Genomic DNA, 22112 nt, shown 5'->3' with positions numbered 1-22112 from the left:
CAAGGATGAAGTCCCTTACACCGGTCTAGGGGAATTTCCTACACATCAACAAATAGGTTCATCTATACATCTAGATAAAGCGGAAGTGAAAGCTAATCTTGGACCAAAAGGAGACACTTTGGGCTTCACTTTGAAGTTCTTAGTGGGAAAAGCTTTAGATTTCAAAAGTAAAGAAGATTGGGTCGCTTTCAATGTTGTGTTAGCCTTGATACTCTATGGGATTATCTTGTTCCCGAACATTGATGACTTCGTGGACATGACTGCTATACGCATTTTCTTGCTCAAGAATCCCATTCTCACCTTGCTTGCAGATGTTTATCACTCTATCCATTGGAGAAATGAGAAAAAGGGGGGATGATCCAGTGTTGCGCTCCTTTATTGTATAAATGGTTCTTATCTCACTTACCAAGCGAAGGGCCTTTTGTTCAGAACAAGGATAACCTCAAGTGGTCTCAAAAAATCATGTCTCTCACTGCCAATGACATCGCCTGGTACTCTCGTGTTTATGATGATGTGGACATAATCTTCAAATGTGGCAACTTCCATAATGTGCCACTCATTGGAACTCGAGGTTGCATCAATTACAACCCTGAGCTTGCTATGCGGCAACTTGGGTTTCCTATGGATGACAAACCAGAAGACAAGTTGTTAGAAGGTTTCTTGCTGGGAGAAGGAGTGAAGGACTTTGATCTAGTGAAGAGGATAGGTCGTGCCTGGACTAAAGTTCGTAGAGAAGGAAAAAGGGAGCGTGGAAAGAAGAATTGTATAGCTAGAGGGCCATATACAAGTTGGGTCCAAGCCAGAGCTTCTCAAGACAAACTACCATACCCTTATGAGCCTCCAATGCATACAAATCCTCCAGAACCTACTCACGTCACTATGGAGGAAGCTAAAGAGCTCAAAGTTGTCATCCAAAGTTTGGAAAAAGAGAATGAAGAGCTACGGTTGAACCTTCTCTGGATTACTGAGGAAAGGGATAATCATAAGTGGGAGCTTGGGCGGAAGAAAACACAGCTTCAAGCAAATGTGGAAAAGACTGATAAGGAGGAATATAAGAGAAAAAGAGTCAAACAGGGGTTAGATCAGGCTGACAATTGCTTGAATACCGTCAAAAGCCAACTGAAAGAGGCTGAGAGGGATTGTCGTGAGAAAGAGAAATGGTGGAAGCTCGCCACAAAACAAAAGAAGGAGATAAGAGAGATGCTTGATGCTGAGATAGCCAACCTCAGTGTTTCACTGTGTGAATCAAAAGAAAGGGAAGAACGAGAACGCCGCAGTAAAGAGAGTGCTCTGGCTGCTACTCAGGTTACACCTGAAATGTGGAAAGGAAAGTGCCAGGAGGATGAAAATGCTAATGAGTGGGAACGATACTGGAGAGGCCGACATGACTCTTTGCTACGAGAAGGTGAAGATTGGATGAAATGCAAGGGAAAATGTGAATGCTAGTTTTGCAGCCTGTGAGGAAACCATCCAGTTTTTACATGAACAAAGAAATGAGTATCGAGACAAGTTTGTCAGTTTGATAGACTTATGTAATGGCATGGCTAAGAATGTGCCTTTGATGCTAAGATGTGCTCTGGAAGACATAGACAATGACAACATCCCTCTTTCAGTGACCGAATTTATTTATCTTTGTGAAGACATGATGAAAAGGTTCAAAGGAGAGTTGGAAGAACTCAACAAACAGAAGCCTACAGTCTAACCCTGTCGTTTTGTACTTTCCTTTATGTTTGAAATAATATTTTGTACTCAATCCTTGTACTCTGTTTTGAATTGAATGAATGAAGGATTTTGAGTTTCTTTTGTACAAAAAGTTTGGTTTCATTCTTGTTTTATTCCTTGTGATCTCTTTGAATGCTTGCTAAATAACAAGGAATATAACACGGTTCCCTGAAAATAAAATTGAACATAAAGCATAAAAGACATTTTTTATAGCCATGTGCATCAAAGTATGCATCATGCATTTCATTTCTCAAAATAAAAATTCATTTCATTTTTTCCTCGTCTCCAGTAGTTCAAGCTGATTCCTCAACGTGCATACGCTACCCGCTCCAACACAAGAAGAATCATGGATGTAGTTCAAGAAGAACAAGCTGCCTTCAGAGAGGAGATAGACTCTGTCAAAAGCAAGATTGAGCAAATCTTTGAGGCTATACAAGCTCTGGCTAGAAGGGAAGAAGAGGCTCGTGTTGCCGCTGCTGCAAGGAACGATGCTCTAGTTCAAGGGGTTGCTCTTCAGTCAGGACCTTCAGTTCCTATTCCAAATCCCGTTATCTACGGTCTTCCTCCAGGTTTTGTTCCACCACCTGAAAGAACTCATGTGCCTCCACCTGCGCAAACTTCTGGAGTAGCTGATGGAGTCGCTGCGCAAGGACCTCCGATAGTCAATCAAGTGGTCATTCCCCGTACTGATGAGGAGCTCCAGGACGAGTTTGAAATGCATAACTACAATGGAGCTACTCCAATAGTCATCCCTACTGCTGCCCAAGATTCCAAGGCTATCTTGATGTGTCGTGCTCTGGTCGAAAAGCTAAGAATCTTGGAAGGACATAACTCAACCCGATTGAGTGCCTTGGAGATGTGTCTGGTCCCAGACGTGGTGATTCCTCCAAAATTCAAAGCTCCAGAATTTGAAAAATACAAAGGCCTCACATGTCCTAACATACACTTGAAAATGTATTGCAGAAAATTGGATGTCTATGCCAGAGATGATAAGCTCATGATCCATTGCTTTTAGGACAGTCTAACTGGGGCATCTTTGGATTGGTACATGCAGTTGGAGTGTAGCAACATCCACACTTGGGATGAGTTGGCTGAAGCATTTGCAAAGCAATACAAATATAATACTGACATGGCACCAAACCGTACTCAGCTTCAGAGTATGGCCCAGAAAGACAGTGAGTCTTTCAAAGAATATGTGCAACGCTGGAGAGAATTGGCTGCAAGGGTGCATCCACCATTGGTTGATCGTGAATTGATTGACATTTTCATGGGTACCTTACAGGGCCAATATTATGAAAGATTGATCAGTAGTGTGTCCACAGGATTTTCTGACATGGTGATCGTGGGAGAAAGAGTAGAAAAAGGACTAAAAAAAGGTAAAATCCAAGGAGGTTCAAGCAGTCAACCAACCTTGAAGAAGCCTTTCAACGGATTCAAGAGGAAGGAGGGTGAGACTAGTGCCATTTCTTCTCAGAGGAGGAGGGCAACATACAAGGCTTCTGCTTCTGTGCCTTATTATCAGTACCCTTACATAGCGGTTGCTCAATATCCAACCATGCCTTACCGTCCAATTACTCCTGTTCCTATTCAAGCTCCGGTACCTCTGTAGCGGTGTATTCGTCGCTATATGATTTATTGGTTAAACCATAAGCAAAACATACAATGAAATTCGATTCGCCACCGCACTTTTATTTATCCAAAGGACTGGCTAAAAAGCGAACAAAAGCCTAAGAAGTTTTACGCGTAGAAAACTAATAAAAAGATCAGAGAGTCTGGGTAAGGGGTAAATTACGCAATGGGAAGGTGTTAGGCACCCACTACGTCCTAGGTACTCCTAGGGAGCCCTTTTCACACTTGTTGTATAAAATTGTTATTTGTTATGACATAAGTATTGTGCAAACATGATTGGGATGATGAGAAAAGAATGTACAAATTAATTATTTTTGTGTTCGAACGGATGAACCCGTTGCCTACGTACCTTCCATCAAAGGTAAGGATCAAAACGCCGTAGTTCGGCTAAAAGATTTCCAAAAGTTAGTGGATTCAATTTTAAACACAAGCCCTAAGGTCTTACGTTATTCACGGGAGAAAACTCAACCTTATACAAACAACGAGTCCACCATGTGAGAACAGCTTCAACTTGCTAGTGAGGGGTTAACCCTATAATAAGCAAGGAAGACTTACAATTCAATCAACTAAGGACAAATAGGTGAGATTGACATCAACCAACTAGGATAAATCAAACCTATAGCTCATGTATGAAAACTTAGCAAGAATGGACAAAGCCACAAAACAATTGAATGGGTGGAATTAATTGATTATGAGTATTCATGAAAGTAGGGTCAAAGTATGGTTAAGATTAATTCAAAGAAGTATTATGAAATGGAGTTTGAAAAAAAAGTCAAGGACTTGGGGTCTAGGTTTTTAAATTGAAAACATGAAGATGTTTGCACAATATCTATCTCAAGTTTGAAAGTAATGTGTGAAAAGGTTTAGGACATAATGGGAATGAATGGATGAAGATGGATTGTAAAACTTCTTAGGAGGTTCACCTCTTGAAATCATATCGAAGATGATTCAAGTGTGTCCTTTGGAATAGGCAATGGGTAATAACAAACAAGCAAAGCAAAAGAAGAAAGTCAACAAAAGCGGATACCGGATGCCAATTACTGGACTCATACCAATCTCCTAAAACAAAACCGGATATCAGAGGCCACTCTATGGACTTATACTAATCTCCTCAACAAAGAAATGAAAAATGGATACCGGATGCCAATCTATCTGGGCTTATACCAATCTCCAACAACAAAGACAAAATTTGGATGTCAGATGCCAATTTATCTGGGCTTACTCTAACCTCCAACACATGATCATAGGAATACAAATGCCAAATTACACGGGCTTACAATTGCATCCTCACATACAATCAAACAATGCAACATATGATCATAGGAAAGCAAACGCCAACTTACAGGGACTTATAATTGCATCCTCACATACAATCAAACAATGCAACATATGATCATAGGAAAGCAAACGCCAACTTACAGGGACTTATAATTGCATCCTCACATACAATCAAACAAATGCATCAAGCAAAGATAAGATGAGTGGCCAATGAAATGGTCTTATACTCACTTCCATATCATAGGAACAATGTCCAAAAGAATGGTCTTACAACTGTCCTCAATGGGCAAACAACAAAGATGTGATGTCACAAAGACAAATGCAATGATCATGCACTAATGAGCAATTAATGATGGTAAATGCACAAAGCATGCAAGCAGACATGTGTATATGAGATAAGCAATCAATCAATGAAGTCATTCTCTATAACCAAACAATCAGGCTCACACAAAAGGTTAGGCATTGAAGCCAACTGGAATAGGGTTAATAGTGCTCTTAACCTTGCCATTAAGGGACTAAGGTGAAGCAGATGAAAGGATATGAGGGGTGTGCCTCATTGCTCTTATCCCTGGTCAGGGAGAGCATTTGAATATCAGAAGGTGTGGGAGTTCAAAAAGTAGGAACTCTCTCCACAGATTATTGACTCGATAGATCTTGGGTTTGGATCTCAATGCTACAACCATGTAATGGGAGCAAGGAGAAGACTCACAGAATAGTAGGAGATAGGTTACATATCTCTTTGATCTACCAATTGCCTTATTAAAAGGACTTTTCCTGCTTGGGACAAAAGTAAACATACACAAGCATTGCCTCTTAAGGAGGACTTCAGACAGTTGCCTGGCCAAGTAACAGGCCAGGTCTTCCAGACTACATGAAGAAAAGGGATTATACCTCAATGCAAATTGCTATTAAGCAAAGCAAAGCAAGTTCTTAAAGAACTAAGCAACTAATGGTACCTGAAACCAGTCAAACAGAATCAGTACACAACTCAAAGTTAAAGCAAAATGAGATAAGGATCAACAGTCAACACAATCAATTAAGTGTGCAATGCACAAGGCTCAAAACATGTGAGCCAAGCAACCTACAAAACAAACAAGTTAGTCATGATAAACAAATCAAACTCATTCAATTTGTAATGATCTCTTTGAAGCATTTGTTGCTTAACCTGAAACAATGAACTCAAACATGAGCAACAGGACCACTAGGACAAGCCTAGGGTCAAAAAGAGATGAGAAAGTCAAAATAGCAAGTGACAAGTGTCCAAAATCAAGTTCAAACAATCAAGAAGCAAACTCAATTGGTTTCATGTTCATATCATTCATCATTATGATTTCATAAGCAAATTAGGTCAAGGCATGGCATATAGAAGCTCATAGAAGTCAACAGCAAGACTTAACTCAAAACCAATCATAAACATTTCAATAAATCATCAAATAATTCATGATCAAACATAATCCATAGCATGATAAGCATATCAAATTTCAGCTCATTTGGATCAAGGGAAGTTGGTCAATGAAAATCAGAAAGGTAAGGCAAGTTCAAGCATGCTCAAAGAAGTCAACCAAACATGTACCAACTTCAATAAATCATAAATCAGTGACAACATATGAGAAATGAATGGGATCAAAACCATGGCAAAGTTTAAGATGTCTACTAATCACATGTCAAATTTCAAGTTCATTCAATTAGGTATGAGAATTTCACAAAACAAATGGCATCAAGTGTCACAAAAGTCAACATTTTGGTCAAACAGGGGAGAAATTATCAATCAAATAGAAAATGCCTTCCAAAATTCCAAAAAAATCACATGTAAACTAGACATCCAAGAGTACATTCATGCAAAAATTCACATCAATTTGAGTTCAAGAAGCATGGTAAATAAAATCATGAAGTTGGACATCAATGGTGTGACACAAATTGTCACACCCTAATTTAAAAAATCATAACTCACAAACCAGCAATGATAAATTCACAAACTCTACACCAAAATCACCATGAATGTGTCTAGTTTAAGCACAAAAAATTTCAAAGGCATTGGATAAAGTATCATCATTTCACAATTGATTTGGCAAAACATACATAAAATGGACACATGAACAAAACCCTAGCACAATTAAAAATCCATTCATGCACAAAATCTGGAAAAATCATGATAAAAAACTAGAGATCATACAGAGCATTTTGCAAAAAGTCCCATGAATTTTGGATCAAAAATGAGTGACTTATGAATTTTGCAAGATTGGCATACAAAGTGAAATAAAATTGTGAAATAAAATTGTGAAATAACATGAATTAATTAAAATAATAAAACGCACAATGGCAATTTGGTAATAATCTCGTCCCTTAAGTGAAACGCTGCGTTTCACTTAAGGGAATGGAATAATATGATTGGCTCATGGGCGATACAATAGTAACTTCATGCAACAAAAGCCAAAACACGATGCAAATGAATTCTGGGCATTTGGAATTAGGGTTTATTCATGCTACAGTGCCAACTTCATCTTGTTCATCAAATCGTGAAAAAAATTTGGTCACAGTTTTTGAAAACAGGCATGGCATTCGACTCGTCTAACTACACACAAACCAAATCCAACCCTAATTTCTACTAATTCGAGCTAAGCAAAAAGAAATGAGCAAGAACATATTCACATGTCAAGTTTCAATTCAACATAACCTTCAGCATACTCAACCATTTTCAATGATTTAAAGTTCAATAGACTCAGCATGACAGGATCTTCATAAAGCATAGCATGATTTAGTGAAATAAGAGGGTCGAATTCTTACCAAGATTGAAGTACAGTTGTGATGCAGTGGTTCTTTGGCTTCAAACAGCTGAAACAGATGCTCCTAGTTGCTTTAGATGATGAATGGATGAAGGGTTTTGGCTCATCAATGTTGGAAATAGCTCAAAACCAAAGTTGCCATGGATATGCTCTTGAGTAACAGCGGAGGATTCCTTGCTTACAGTTGTGGAATAACCCTTGCTAAAGCTTCCAAAAGGCTGAAATATGATGAAACAGTCGACCAGGGCTTGTGCTCTTTTGAGTTTTTCAGCAAAAATGCAAAATGAAGAAAATGAGTGTTTGAGAGAAATTGAGATTTTTTGATCTGTTTGCAAAGAGTGGCTAGGGTTTTCAGAGTGTAAAAGTTGAATATATACTCTGTTTAAGGTTTGCATTAGCTGGTTAATTGAAGTGTAATCCAAATTTTGCTTAATGAAGTGTGTTCGGTCATTAGTGAAATTCCACTCATGCTACATGGCCATGTGCTAACAGCTGCGAATTTGGGCCTCAAACATATCCAAAATGTGTTTTCTGAACCATTTCAATTGGTGGAATATGTTGGAAAAGCTTAATTTGCAAAGTCACTTTTTCACCTTACTTGAATTAATTCATGCTACTTCAAAAATGCCATTTTGATTGGTTGAGTTTTGGTGAATTATGATGGAAGATTTGGAAAGAGGGCATCAAATAGGACTTGTAGCAAAAAACCCCACCCAATTTGGCCAAATGGTTTGGAAGATATGGCCTTTTGAAGTTCAAAAATTTTTGAGAATGATTTGATCATAACTTTCCAACCATAAATGGGAATTGAGTGTTCTTGGACTTTTTGAAAATGGGAGAACAAGATCTTCAACTTTCATGTTGGGCAAAAATTCATTTGAAGCTTGTATGATGATGTAAGTTGAGGATCAAGAAGTTTCCATTTTTGGCAAATTCCAATTACAGGTCAACTTTCTATTTTTGGAAATTTCTTGTCTGACTTCAAATTCTTCCATGATGATGTTTGACATGATATATGAGGCTTATATGGGCATGAATGAGACCTCTCAAACCAATTCCCACCATCAAATCACTGATTAAATGCACAGTTGACCAACAGTTGACTTCAGTTGACTTTGCTAGGGTTTTGCTTGACTGAACCATGTTCTGATGAATTCCAAGCCCCTACCACTTGATATCTTGATTCCAAATGATGTCACAACTCATATGAACTCTTGATGATTGATCATGGTGCCCAAATTCTTCAAGAATGGCCACCATCCATTGCTCAATGAATGATTTGACTGATTTTGACTGATTTGACCTAATTGGCTTCATCTGCAAGCAACATGGTTAGATGACAATATTTTTGTACTTTTTGGTTAACAAATAGATGAAAAGCAATGATATACAAATGCAATACATGCTTGGTGATCAAGAACCACACTCACAAGGTGACCCATCCACCAGGAGGGAAGCAGAGGTATGCAATGATCCTTGAGGCCATGGTATGATATGATATGGGCCATGAGGGATCTTAGGGCCAAAATTGGGGTCTTACAACCTCACTATCAAGTTCCAGTTCCTCAATATCAAGCTCCACAACCTCAGTTCCAGGCTCCTCCACCTCAACATCAACAAAGAAATCAACAGAATAATCAACCACGTCCAGTTCAGCAGCAACAACCAAATCAACAGAGGCCATATCAACAGTACAATAATGTGAATACCACTCCTATCCCAATGACTTACACTCAATTGCTACCGTATCTGATTCAGAATGGGACTGTCGTGCCAAGGGCATTACCTCCAATGTCGAAGCCGCATAAGCCTTGGTATGATGAGAATGCTAGATGTGCCTTTCATGCTAATTCAGAGGGTCATACAACAGAGAATTGCAAGGTGTTCAAGCTTCGGGTCCAAGAGTTGATAGATCAGAAAATATTCTCTTTTGCTGATGTTCCACATGTGGAGAATAATCCTTTGCCTAAACATGATAGTTCAGGTGTCAATGCTATAGAAAGTTTAATTGATGATGGATTGATAAAGGATGTGTTCAAGTTGAAGACTCTTTTAACAGTGGTCTATGCTAGATTGATGGAAGCAGAATTGATGAATGGAGTACATGATAATTGTGTGGTGTGTTCGTCCAACCCTGATCAGTGTGGTGAATTCAAAATTTATCTTCAATGTTTGATGGATCAGCGGGTTATTCAGTTCACTAGAGAAAAGATTGATGAGGATGTTGCTGTGATTGTGCCTGTGTTTTATCAAGAGAGGCTTCCCAAGCCTTTTGTGGTCCCTTATCAAAGAAATGTTGACCTAGAGCCAGTGAAGAAGATTGAGCCCATGGTTATTTATGTTCCCACTCCATTCTCATTTGACAGTACCAAAGCAGTGCCTTGGAACTATGAGCCTGTAGTTTATGTGGGTAACAAACCAGTAATCTTGAAAGAGCCAGATGTGACTAAATCGTTGGAGCTAGTGGTGTGACTCGAAGTGGAAGGGTTTTCGCTCCTGAAGTGATCCCAAACAAAGAAAGTGCACCAACAGTTGAACCAACAAAGGGGAAAGAGGTGAATCCTCCAGAAGCAGGAGAAGGCTCATCTAAGAAAGCAGTGACTGCTGAAGAGGATAGAGAATTCTTGAAGATCATCAAGAAGAGTGATTACAAGGTCGTAGATCAGCTCAACCAAACTCCTTCAAAAATCTCCATTCTTTCTCTACTTATGAGTTCTGAGGCTCATAGGACTGCTCTATTGAAGTTCTTGAACGAAGCTTATGTGGCAGAAGACATCAGTGTTATTCAGTTTGATAATGTGGTTGCTAATCTCAATGCTAGTAGTTGTTTGATGTTCACTGATGATGATTTACCCCCTAATGGGCAGTAACATAATATGGCGCTTCATATCTCCATTCAGTGTACAGATGTCACTTTGGCTCGAGTACTGGTAGATACAGGTTCATCCTTGAACGTGTTACCTAAGACTACCCTGGCACAATTGAATATTGAAGGGGTGCAGATGAGACCCAGTGCTTTGATAGTGAAAGCTTTTGATGGGTCTAAGCGAACAGTTATTGGGGAGATTGACCTCCCAATCCTGATTGGGCCTTAAACTTTCCATATTACCTTCCAGGTAATGGATATTAGGCCTGCCTATAGCTATCTGTTAGGTAGAGCTTGGATCCATGCTGCTGGAGCTGTCACCTCGACATTTCACTAGAAGCTGAAGTTTATTACTTCTGGTAAGCTGGTATCAGTATCCGGAGAGGAAGATATTTTCGTCAGCCATTTGAATTCTTTCAGATACATTGAAGTAGGTGAAGACATTGTTGAAACTCCTCTCCAAGCCCTTGAAGTGGTCAATGTGGTCCAGACTAAGCCGAAACTTGTTGAAGAACCCAAGGGGGTCATGACCTCGTGGAAGAGTGTGAAAGATGCAATTGAAGCTGGTTGCCCTGGAAGTTGGGGCACAATGATTGAATTTCCAGAGAAGAAAGACAAGTGTGGATTAGGATATCAACCGTCTATTGAACTTTTCAAAGATCAGAAGATACATCAGGGGAAGGATCCTAGCATCCAGGAAATATTCTCCAAAGCTGGTTTCCGAAGTGATGATCAAGTGAATGCTCTTGAAGATGAAGATCCAGATTTATCCAAGATGGTGTTTCGTGGACCTCCGGATGCCGCTCTCACTAACTGGAAGGCAACAGATGTTCCAGATATAGTTTCTTTTTCAAAGTAATTTACTGTTTTCTAAAAACATCCAATGCCACGCCCAAGGCATATGGATAGCTTTGTAGGGGCCATTTTGTGTTAATATTTAAGCCTTATCATCAATATAAAGCATATTTTTTGAGATCCCTGTCTTTCATCTTTTTAATTTTTTTACAAACAAATAAACAACAAAATTAAAAAATGGCAATTTTGATTTCACATCACTTTCATTTTTCAAAATCTTCCGCTAAAAAGAAAAAATCATTTCCATGCAGATCATTAATAACTGGATCCATTGAACACGATAATGCTATAATTCCCTATGACTTCGACCTCCCAATTAACCAAGCTGAAGAGGATGGTAAGGAAGATTGTGAACTCCCAGAAGAGTTGACCAGACTTTTGAAACAAATGGAAAAGATGATTCAGCCTCATCAGGAACCAGTGGATGTGATCAATCTGGGGACTGAGGAGGATAGAAAGGAAGTCAAGGTCGGAACTGCTTTGAAAAAAAGTGTGAAGGAGGAACTAGTCAAGCTACTACATGAATATATGGATGTGTTTGCTGGTCATATCAGGATATGCCAGGACTCGACACCGACATAGTTGTGCACAAGCTACTATTGAAGCTGGAATGCACGTCCATCAAGCAGAATTTTAGAAGAACTCGACCATACATGGCTGTCAAGATCAGAGAAGAGGTCAAGAAGTAGTTTGATGCAGGTTTTCTAGCTGTTGCAACTTACCCGCAGTGGATTTCTAATATTGTGCCAGTTCCGAAGAAAGATGGAAAAGTTCGAATGTGTGTAGACTATAGAGACCTGAATAGAACTAGTCCCAAAGATGATTTTCCGTTACCTCACATTGATGTATTGGTAGATAACACAACTCAGTTCTCTTTATTCTCCTTCATGGACGGATTCTCAAGATATAATCAGATTAAAATGTCTCCCGAAGATATGGAGAAAACAACTTTCATTACACCATGGGGCACTTTCTGTTATAAGGTAATGCCTTTCGGCCTGAAAAATGCTGGGGCAACCTATCAAAGAGCCATGGTGACTCTTTTCCATGATATGATACATAAGGAGATTGAAGTCTATGTGGATGACATGATTGCCAAGTCTCAGACAGAAGAGGATCATGTTATTCATCTGAAGAAGTTGTTTGTAAGATTGAGGAAATACAGACTGCGCTTAAACCCTGCTAAATGCAGTTTTGGAGTCAGATCTGGAAAGCTTCTAGGATTCATTGTGAGCCAGAGAGGCATAGAAGTTGATCCTGACAAAGTCAAAGCTATTCAAGAGATGCCAGCACCTCGGACAGAGAAGCAAGTTCGTGGTTTCTTGGGCAGATTGAACTATATTTCCAAATTCATCTCGCATTTGACATCCACTTGCGAGCCAATATTCAAGTTGTTAAGAAAAGATCAAGTCGTTAGATGGAACGATGATTGCCAGAGTGCATTCGATAAAATCAAACAGTATCTGCAAGAACCGCCAATCTTAGTGCCACCAGTTCCAAGAAGGCCTCTCATTATGTATTTGACAGTACTCGATGAATCCATGGGATGTGTATTGGGGCAACATGATGAGACGGGTAGAAAAGAGCATGCTATCTACTACTTTAGCAAGAAGTTTACAGAATGTGAAATCAGGTACTCCATGCTAGAAAAGACTTGTTGTGCATTAGCATGGCCTGCTCGTCGTCTGAGACAGTATATGATTTGTCATACAACAATGTTAATATTCAAGATGGATCCCATCAAGTACATCTTCGAGAAACCTGGATTAACTGGTAGAATCGCTCGCTGGCAAATGTTGTTATTAGAATATGACATTCAGTATGTAACTCAGAAGGCCATTAAGGGTAGTGTGTTATCAGAGTACCTTGCGCACCAACCAGTGGAGGACTATCAATCGATGAGACTCGACTTCCCAGATGAAGACGTCATGTACATAAGAGACTATGAGATTCCAAGCCCGGAAGAAGGACACGAACCAGGATCGCGGTGGACGCTCGTGTTCGATGGTGCCTCAAATGCATTGGGTAACAGAATTGGGGCTGTTATAACTTCTCCAACAGACTTTCATCTTCCCTTCACAGCAAGGTGTAATACCCCAAAATTTACCCTTCATTTTTCCTGGAAGCATACGCTTTACACCTCATGCATGCATTCATTTTTTAGGTCATTTAGCATTTGCATTTCATCATGGCAATCGGAACCGGATCCAAGAAGCTTGAACATTATCCAGGACACTTTGTGGGCTCTATTTAGATGACCAGTCAACACAAGGGAAAGACTTGAGTTACTTCCAACAGGGGTTTATTCGTCAGTAAAAACGTTAATCTTGAAGGAGCAAAGGTTTGTTCATGAGCTGTCATGCTCGCTAGGCGAAGCCCACGTGTTTTGAAAAAAAAAATAATAATAAATAAATAAATAAAAGAAAAAATTCGGGACTTGGACCTCTCTCATTTGAGCCCACAAGTCCACAAAAATCAGGTTATAAATTCAGAGTTTCAGTGAAACAAAAGGCATTCTATTCCTATTACCTTGGCTGGAAAAAGATAGTGAGAGAAGAGCTAACAGAGTTCAGAGCAACCTCCAAACCCTGAAGGGAACTCAACTGCACAGAATCACCTCTGCCTCACATAAACCCTAAAGATTGTTTTGTAAACCTCACGGGTGCAACTCAATTTCAATCAAGCTCTCCAATCAGGGATAACTTGCGTGGTTTTCCACTTTATTTGTGCGATACCGCCTGGAGGTTTCATTCCGATTACCTGTACTGACTCACTTTCTTTGATGGTGTTTAGCTGGGAAGGATCCCTGGGTTTCCCATTCCTCTAATTGCTGTTACTTCGGATCTTTATCCGCGTGGTACTTTTACATTTTTCCCGCATTTTACTGCTTTCCTAGCTGGAAGACCTCGATAGGAGGCAATGTTTTTGTGTGTTTATTTTTTTTTTACAGGTTCCTTCGTCCAGGACTCCTTTTGCATGAGCATCCCAAACCCTAACCCTTCATTGATTTTTCTTCTCCTAAACAGACGTTTACTCCTTCTACTATAGGTGAGTAAGTCTCCAAAGGTCGAGCATCCGGTAGATTGCGTAGTCGTTCGTCCAAAACCCAATCCATAACCCCGTAGTTAGCCGAACTACGGCTTGCTCTAATTCTCATTCCAGATAAGATATGTAGGCATAAGACGCGATGTCTTAGCGAGCACACATCCCCCAACCCATAGGTCAGCCGAGCTACGAAGACTCTGATTCTCATATTCAGATGAGATACGTATGCAGTGGATGCGACATCCGCGCGAGTCATTTTCATTTAACCCCTTTTTTTAGTAAACAGCACAAGATAAACTCACACCCTTTAGACAAGAACTACAAAAGGGGATCCCGTAGAGTACTACGGATGCGTAGGGGTGCTAATACCTTCCCTTCTCATAACCGACTCCCGAACCCAAGATTTGGTTGCGAGACCTTGTCTTTTCCTTTCCTCTTTTCAGGTTTACTTCGAGCGTTTCCTTTCCCTCCTTTGGGATAAATAACGCACGGTGGCGGCTCTTCTGTCATTTTCTTTCGCTGGTTGTTTTTTCGCACACTGTATTTTTCAGGTTACGACAGCTGGCGACTCTGCTGGGGACCCGGTTTCCCTAAGCGAGTCCCTCCTAGCTTTTGTAGTTTGTTTGTTTATTGGGTGTTCATGCTTTTGTACAGTTATTTATTTACCTGCTTTACCTTATTGCATTGTGTACATATCATTGTTGTATCTGTTGGCTGGCTATGGCTGCTTGGTGATCTTTGTGAGATGAGTTCTATACCCGAACTCGAGTGCACTTAAGATAGGAGAATGGCATAGTCTTGTCGACTTGTGTGGAGTTATTCCTTAGCAAGTTGACTTGCAAGCCCATTCACTTGGTGGAGGTCATGTTGAGATCAATAATGTCACACAAGTAAGTTGTGGTTAGACATTACTTTTTCCAATATAGACCTTAGAAGCCGAGGACCTTAGTTTACCAAACCCATCTTGGCCTATTCGCAGGACGTAGTGCGAAAGTCGTTCAAGTGTAAGATTTGATACGATTGTTACGCGATACTTCACTCATAAGAGTCTCTCTTAAGAATATTTTTGGAATACGAGTAGTCGTTCCTCCGATAATATCCGAAAGATGGGATTATGACTATGGGAACCTTTTGTAGAACATGTTTGGCAGGTTTAAACCTTAGTACACTCCTTTTGGGTGGTTTTTAAACTAAACTCCATGCTCATGACTTGCAACAAACCCTTGATTCATGGTTGATCCGATCAGGTATCCTTAATATCAATGAAACTTGGGTGTTGATAAGGTGTAAACCATAATCCACCAAAATGGGTGGTTGATATTAAGGATAACATGATCCATCCCATGACCTTTGTTTGGTGTGCTCTTAATTTCTCTCCAGACAGTGAAACCTGACAGATGTTCAAGCAGATACAGTGATCCTGATTCCCATGCCACTGCACTGCATTCACATCATTTTGCATCACATCATTTTGCATTCATAATCATTCACACATGTTTATCCATTTTGTGGGGTTTATATCTTCTACTTGATTCTAGTTGGAATTTTCTTGGTTCTCATCAACAACTTAGTCTTTTTTATTACATCGTTTATCTATCGAGAGACTGGGATCAAGGGGGTAGAATACCTTTGGAATTGATAAACATGTCATTGCATTTACATATTCATTAGCATGTCTTGTATAACAGGTACCGCCACAGTGTTCTCAGTTTGTTTGGTGTTCCAATCAGCAGGATAGCTGACCCCAGGCATTCACCGGTACGGTACCCGCAGAAACCAACAGAGAGTAATGGAAAGCCTACAGGCAGAGTTCGCCGAGATGAAAATCCGCATGAATCAATTCATGGATGTGGTTCAAGGGGTGGCTCAGGGACAACAAGAGCTCAGGCAGATGATACAGAGGAATCCCCCTGCTCAACCAGAGACGGTGACTGATCCTCCAGTTGGAGAGGCTAATGGATCCAATGGACCGGGGCATATCCTAATCCTACATGTCACCTCCGGTCAATAGCCCGTTCATGATGATCAGGACGATCAGTTCCCCCTGCTGCAGGAAGACTTTGGTATGGGTCATGGTGTGGACCCCATGTTTAGAAGATTGGAAGAGAGGTTGAAGGCAGTGGAAGGACAAAATCCTCTGGAAGTAGATGTTACTGACTTGGGGCTGGTCTCAGGTGTGAGAGTGCCACCGAAATTCAAGGTCCCGATATTTGACAAATACAATGGCAACTCTTGCCCGAAGACCCATGTGCAAGCCTATTTCCGTAAAATGGTTGCATACTCAAATGACGAAAAGTTGCTTATGTACTTTTTCCAGGACAGCCTAGCTGGGGCATCCCTGGAATGGTATATGAGGCTGGACAGAGCCCACATCCGTTGCTGGAGGGATTTGGCTGAGGCTTTCGTGAAGCGGTATCAGTATAATGCAGACATGGCTCCGGACAGAACTCAACTTCAAAATCTGTCTCTTAAAAGCAATGAGTGCTTCAGAGAATACGCTCAACGCTGGAGAGAAACAGCTTCCCGTGTTCAACCTCCTATGTTGGAGAAGGAAATGGCTAACATGTTCATGAACACTCTGCCAGGACCTTATTTGGAGCGCCTGGTGGGTTACAATGCCTCCAATTTTGCTGATGTAGTCTCTACCGGAGAGAGGGTGGAGAATTACCTGAAGACATACAAGACCCAAAGCGGAGATGGATCTTCATCAGAGGTGAAGAAGTCATTCATTCAGGGACAGAAGAGGAGAGAAGGGGATGCAAGTGCCATATCTTCTTACCAGAACAGGGATAACCGGAGGAATAACTTTCAGAACTATCATCAGCAACCGTATGTTGCGGCTGTGACCATTCCAGCTCCAGCACCACTACAACAACAACAACAACCACGGCGTCAACCAGCTCAGTACCAACCACAACAATCGGGTAACAGACCCGCCTATCAACCGAGGCCAAGGACGATGGACCGGCATTTCGACACTCTTCCAATGTCGTACGCTCAGTTGCTTTCTAGTCTTCAACAACTACAACTTGTGCAGTTGCGCATGCTGGCTCCTCTTGTTGGTAGGCTTTCGGTGGGTTATGACGCCAACGCTAGGTGTAGCTTCCACTCTGGGGCACCTGGCCACAATATTGAGAACTGCAAAGCTTTTAAGCACGTAGTTCAGGACCTCATTGATTCAAAGGCCGTTAACTTTCCACCAGCTCCTAATGTCGTCAACAATCCCATGCCCCAGCATGGCGGAGCCAACGTTAATATGGTTGAAGGAGAAGTCAATTAGTCTCTACGGTCAACAATGGAGGTGGGGATAGTGATTGCGACATCGATAACTGGGTGCGTCCGAGGATCCCGGGTGAAGTTCTCAACAATTGGTCTTCTGAGGAGATTGTCCAAGCCACTTGTATGGAGGAGTAATTTTCTTTGTTTATTCATGCATATCCAAGTCTTACGTTCCACCAGGGCGTCATGACTCATTGTAGGGCTCATCTATGTGACACTTGCATTTTTTATCATAAATAAAGGACGTCTTTTTGCATTCAAATATTTCGTTCCCTGTCTTTCTATTTTTGTAGTTTTTCAAAAAAAATGGCAATGTTTTGTTCAGTTTCCACTTTTTTTCTTTTTTTTCACACTCATAAGCACATACCATCACTCATGTAGATGCACATCACCGGATCCTATTGATAACGGTTCTGCTATGGCTCGCTTCGACTTTGAAAATCCAATCTTTCAAGCTGAAGAAGAGGGTGATGAAGACTGTGAACTCCCTGAAGAACTTACCAGGTTATTAAAACAAGAGGAAAGGGTCATTCAACCGCATCAAGAGTCTGTTGAAGTGATTAATCTTGGCATCGAGGACGCCAAGAGAGAAATCAAGATAGGGGTTGCTTTGGAAGACAATGTGAAGAAGGGGTTGATTGAATTGCTGCAAGAGTATGTTGACATCTTCGCTTGGTCTTATCAGGACATGCCAGGGCTTGACACAAACATCGTGGTACATCGCTTGCCGCTCAAAGAAGGTTGTCCTCCGGTCAAGCAGAAGCTCAGAAGAACAAGACCAGAGATGGCTGTCAAGATAAAGGAAGAAGTGCAAAAACAGTTGGATGCAGGGTTTCTAGCAGTCACAAATTATCCGCCATGGGTTGCAAATATCGTTCTGGTACCTAAGAAGGATGGAAAGGTACGGATGTGTGTTGACTACCGGGATCTGAACAGGGTTAGTCCTAAAGATGATTTCCCCTTACCTCACATTGATGTTTTGGTGGATAACACGACTCAGTTCTCGGTATTCTCCTTCATGGATGGTTTTTCTGGCTATAATCAAATTAAGATGGCACTAGAAGACATGGAGAAGACAACATTCATAACCCCATGGGGAACCTTCTGCTACAAGGTGATGCCGTTTGGTCTGAAAAATGCCGGAGCAACATATCAGCGAGCGATGGTGACTCTGTTCCATGATATGATTCATCATGAAATCGAGGTTTATGTTGATGATATGATTGCCAAATCTCAGACAGAAGAAGAACATTTGGTGAATTTGCAGAAACTGTTTGAGCGTTTGAGGAAATTCAAGCTGAGGCTTAATCCGAACAAGTGTACTTTTGGGGTGAGATCTGGAAAACTACTGGGTTTTGTTGTTAGCGGAAAAGGGATTGAGGTGGATCCGGCCAAAGTGAAAGCGATACAGGAAATGCCTGAGCCAAGAACAGAGAAACAAGTCTGTGATTTCTTAGGGAGGTTGAACTACATTGCAAGGTTCATCTCTCACCTAACAACCACGTGTGAGCCAATATTCAAATTGTTGAGAAAAGATCAGGCTATCAGGTGGAATGATGATTGTCAAAGGGCGTTCGAGAAGATAAAAGAGTATTTGCATAATCCTCCTATCCTTGTGCCTCCAGTCCCAGGGAGACCGCTGATTATGTATTTGACAGTACTAGACAATTCCATGGGTTGTGTTCTCGGTCAACACGACGAGACAGGTAGGAAAGAGCATGCCATCTACTACCTGAGTAAGAAATTCACAGATTGCGAGTTGAGATACTCAATGCTTGAAAAAACATGTTATGCACTTGCATGGGCTGCTAAGCGATTGAGACAATACATGTTGTCTCACACAACCTTACTGATCTCTAAAATGGATCCAGTCAAGTATATATTTGAGAAGCCAGCTCTCATCGGAAGAGTTGCTCGTTGGCAAATGGTACTGACAGAGTACGACATCCAGTATACTTCCCAGAAAGCCATCAAGGGGAGTATTCTGTCAGACTATCTTGCTTAGCAACCGATTGATGATTATGAGCCGATGAAGTTTGATTTTCCAGATGAAGACATCATGTTCCTCAAGATGAAAGACTGTGAAGATCCAGTTGTTGAGGAGGGACCTGATCCAGATGAAAAGTGGACTTTGTTGTTTGATGGGGCTGTCAACGCCAGAGGAAGTGGAATTGGTGTTGTCATTACAACTCCGAAAGGTGCCCACATGCCTTTCACCGCTCGTCTGACTTTCGAGTGCACCAATAATGAAGCTGAGTATGAAGCCTGTATCTTGGGTATTGAGCAAGCCATTGATTTGAGAATCAAGACTCTGGACATCTTCGGAGATTCGGCTCTAGAGATCAATCAAGTGAATGGTGATTGGAATACTCTCCAGCCCAATCTGGTCCTTTACAGAGATTACACGAGGAGATTGTTGACTTTCTTCACAACAGTAAAGTTGTATCATATACCTCGGGATGAGAATCAGATGGCAGATGCTCTTGCCACTCTATCCTCCATGATCAAGGTGACTCGGTGGAACCATGTTCCCAGGATTGATGTTATGCGCCTTGATAGGGCCGCATATGTGTTTGCTACTAAAGTGGTAGTTGATGACAAGCCCTGGTATCACGACATCAAGTGTTTTCTGAAGAATCAAGAATACCCTGCAGGGGCATCCAACAATGATAGAAATACTTTGAGAAGATTGGCAGGCAGATTCTTCTTGAACAAAGACGATGTTCTGTATAAAAGGAACTTCAACATGGTTTTGCTCAGATGCGTGGACAGACACGAAGCAGACATGTTAATGCAGGAAGTTCATGAAGGCTCCTTCGGTACTCATGCCGGCGGACATGCAATGGCTAAGAAATTGTTGAGAGCAGGTTATTACTGGATGACCATGGAATCTGATTGTTTCAAATATGCTCGGAAGTGCCATAAATGCCAGATTTATGCTGATAAGGTGCATGTGCCGCCGAATCCTTTGAATGTGATGTCTTCGTCGTGGCCTTTTGCTATGTGGGGCATCGATATGATTGGAAAGATTGAGCCGACTGCCTCCAATGGGCATCGCTTCATCCTTGTTGCCATCGACTATTTCACCAAGTGGGTCGAAACAACATCGTTCGCGAATGTCACCAGACATGTGGTTGCCTGATTCATCAAGAAAGAAATCATTTGTCGTTATGGGATTCCCGAAAGAATCATTATTGATAATGGTTCTAATCTCAACAACAAAATGATGAAGGAGTTGTGCCAGAACTTCAACATTCAGCATCACAATTCTTCCCCTTACCGCCCTAAGATGAACGGTGTTGTTGAAGCGGCAAATAAGAACATAAAGAAGATTGTGCAGAAGATGGTTGTTACGTACAGAGATTGGCATGAGATGCTACCCTTCGCCTTGCATGGGTACCGTACTTCAGTACGTACATCGACCAGGGCAACCCCTTAATCCCTTGTGTATGGTATGGAAGCAGTCCTACCTGTTGAAGTGGAGATTCCTTCTCTAATAGTCCTGTTGGATGTCAAGTTAGACGAAGCTGAATGGATTCGGACAAGGTTCAATGAGTTGAGTCTTATCGAAGAGAAGCGAATGGCAGCCATTTGTCATGGGCAGTTGTATCAAAGTCGGATGAAGAGAGCCTTTGATCAGAAAATGCGTCCTCGATGCTTCCAAGTCGGAGATTTGGTGTTGAAAAGGATCCTTCCTCCTCAGACAGATCACAGGGGCAAGTGGACTCCTAACTATGATGGACCGTATATTGTCACCAAGGTTTTTGATGGTGGGGCCTTAATGCTTGCAATGGTGAATGGTGAAAACTTCACTTCCCCGGTGAACTCAGACACAGTTAAAAAATACTTCGCATGAAATAGACCCGCTGGACAATAAAAAGAGTAGTCCAGGCAAAAATGGGCATCCCGGCGAACCAAGAAAATGAAAAAGGTTCGGGCAAAAATTAGGGATTAAAAGTGAAAAGATTGTACACCCGGTAAGTTGAAAACCTGAAAAGGTAACTTAGGCAAAAATGGGTATCCTGGTGGATTGAAAACCCGAAAAGGGCGATCCAGGCAAAAGTTAGGGATTAACCGAATGACTGCGTTCTGAGTAGTTCTGAATCTCATCTCGTGTCAATGACTGGAAACTTTTGAAGGATAGGAAACAGTCCAATCACTCTTTCAGAAAGCTGATCATCTGGAGGATCTTGAAGACGAGCAAGTCATAGCAGAATTGGAACCTAATAGAAATCCATTTCACATTGCCATTAGATTAATGTCTGTTTTTATCTGTTGTGCGATTACCTCTTTCCAGGGATTGCTTCCTGATGTAAATGCCTATTCAGAGGCCGTTCAATCAATAAAATCATGTTATTCAGTATATCTCTGTTTTCATTTTCATTTTTCTGTTTTGTTTGCAAAAATGACGTCCGAATTTTTTGATAAACATTGCATCATGACACATAAGAGCTTTACAGGTACATGCTTAATAAACATTTAAAATTGCTGTAAATTTTAAGTGCTTTGGATCATCTATTCAGAACAGGTACCCTCGGGGCATTTCCTTAAAATCCCCTGCAGATGATCGTGAGTGAAGTCGCCAACAGACGAATTCATATCTTATCCCTGCAGAGCTGATCAGAGCGTTGGATTCTCCAATCCCCAACAGGTTC

The 22112-nt window shown here is 41.1% G+C and overlaps 1 protein-coding gene across 1 annotated transcript; it reads left to right on the top strand.

Annotated features, from left to right (window-relative positions):
- The first annotated feature begins 2068 nt into the window (after positions 1-2068).
- On the top strand, positions 2069-2737 carry LOC127101910 (uncharacterized). The gene has a single exon (XM_051039337.1). It carries the CDS (start codon positions 2069-2071, stop codon positions 2735-2737), a length of 669 nt encoding a protein of 222 aa, XP_050895294.1.
- Positions 2738-22112: the final 19375 nt, after the last annotated feature.

The sequence above is a fragment of the Lathyrus oleraceus genome, chromosome 7, assembly GCF_024323335.1.
Source record: "Lathyrus oleraceus cultivar Zhongwan6 chromosome 7, CAAS_Psat_ZW6_1.0, whole genome shotgun sequence".
Taxonomy (NCBI): Eukaryota; Viridiplantae; Streptophyta; class Magnoliopsida; order Fabales; family Fabaceae; genus Lathyrus; species Lathyrus oleraceus.
This window is presented reverse-complemented; position numbering and strand designations above follow the sequence as displayed.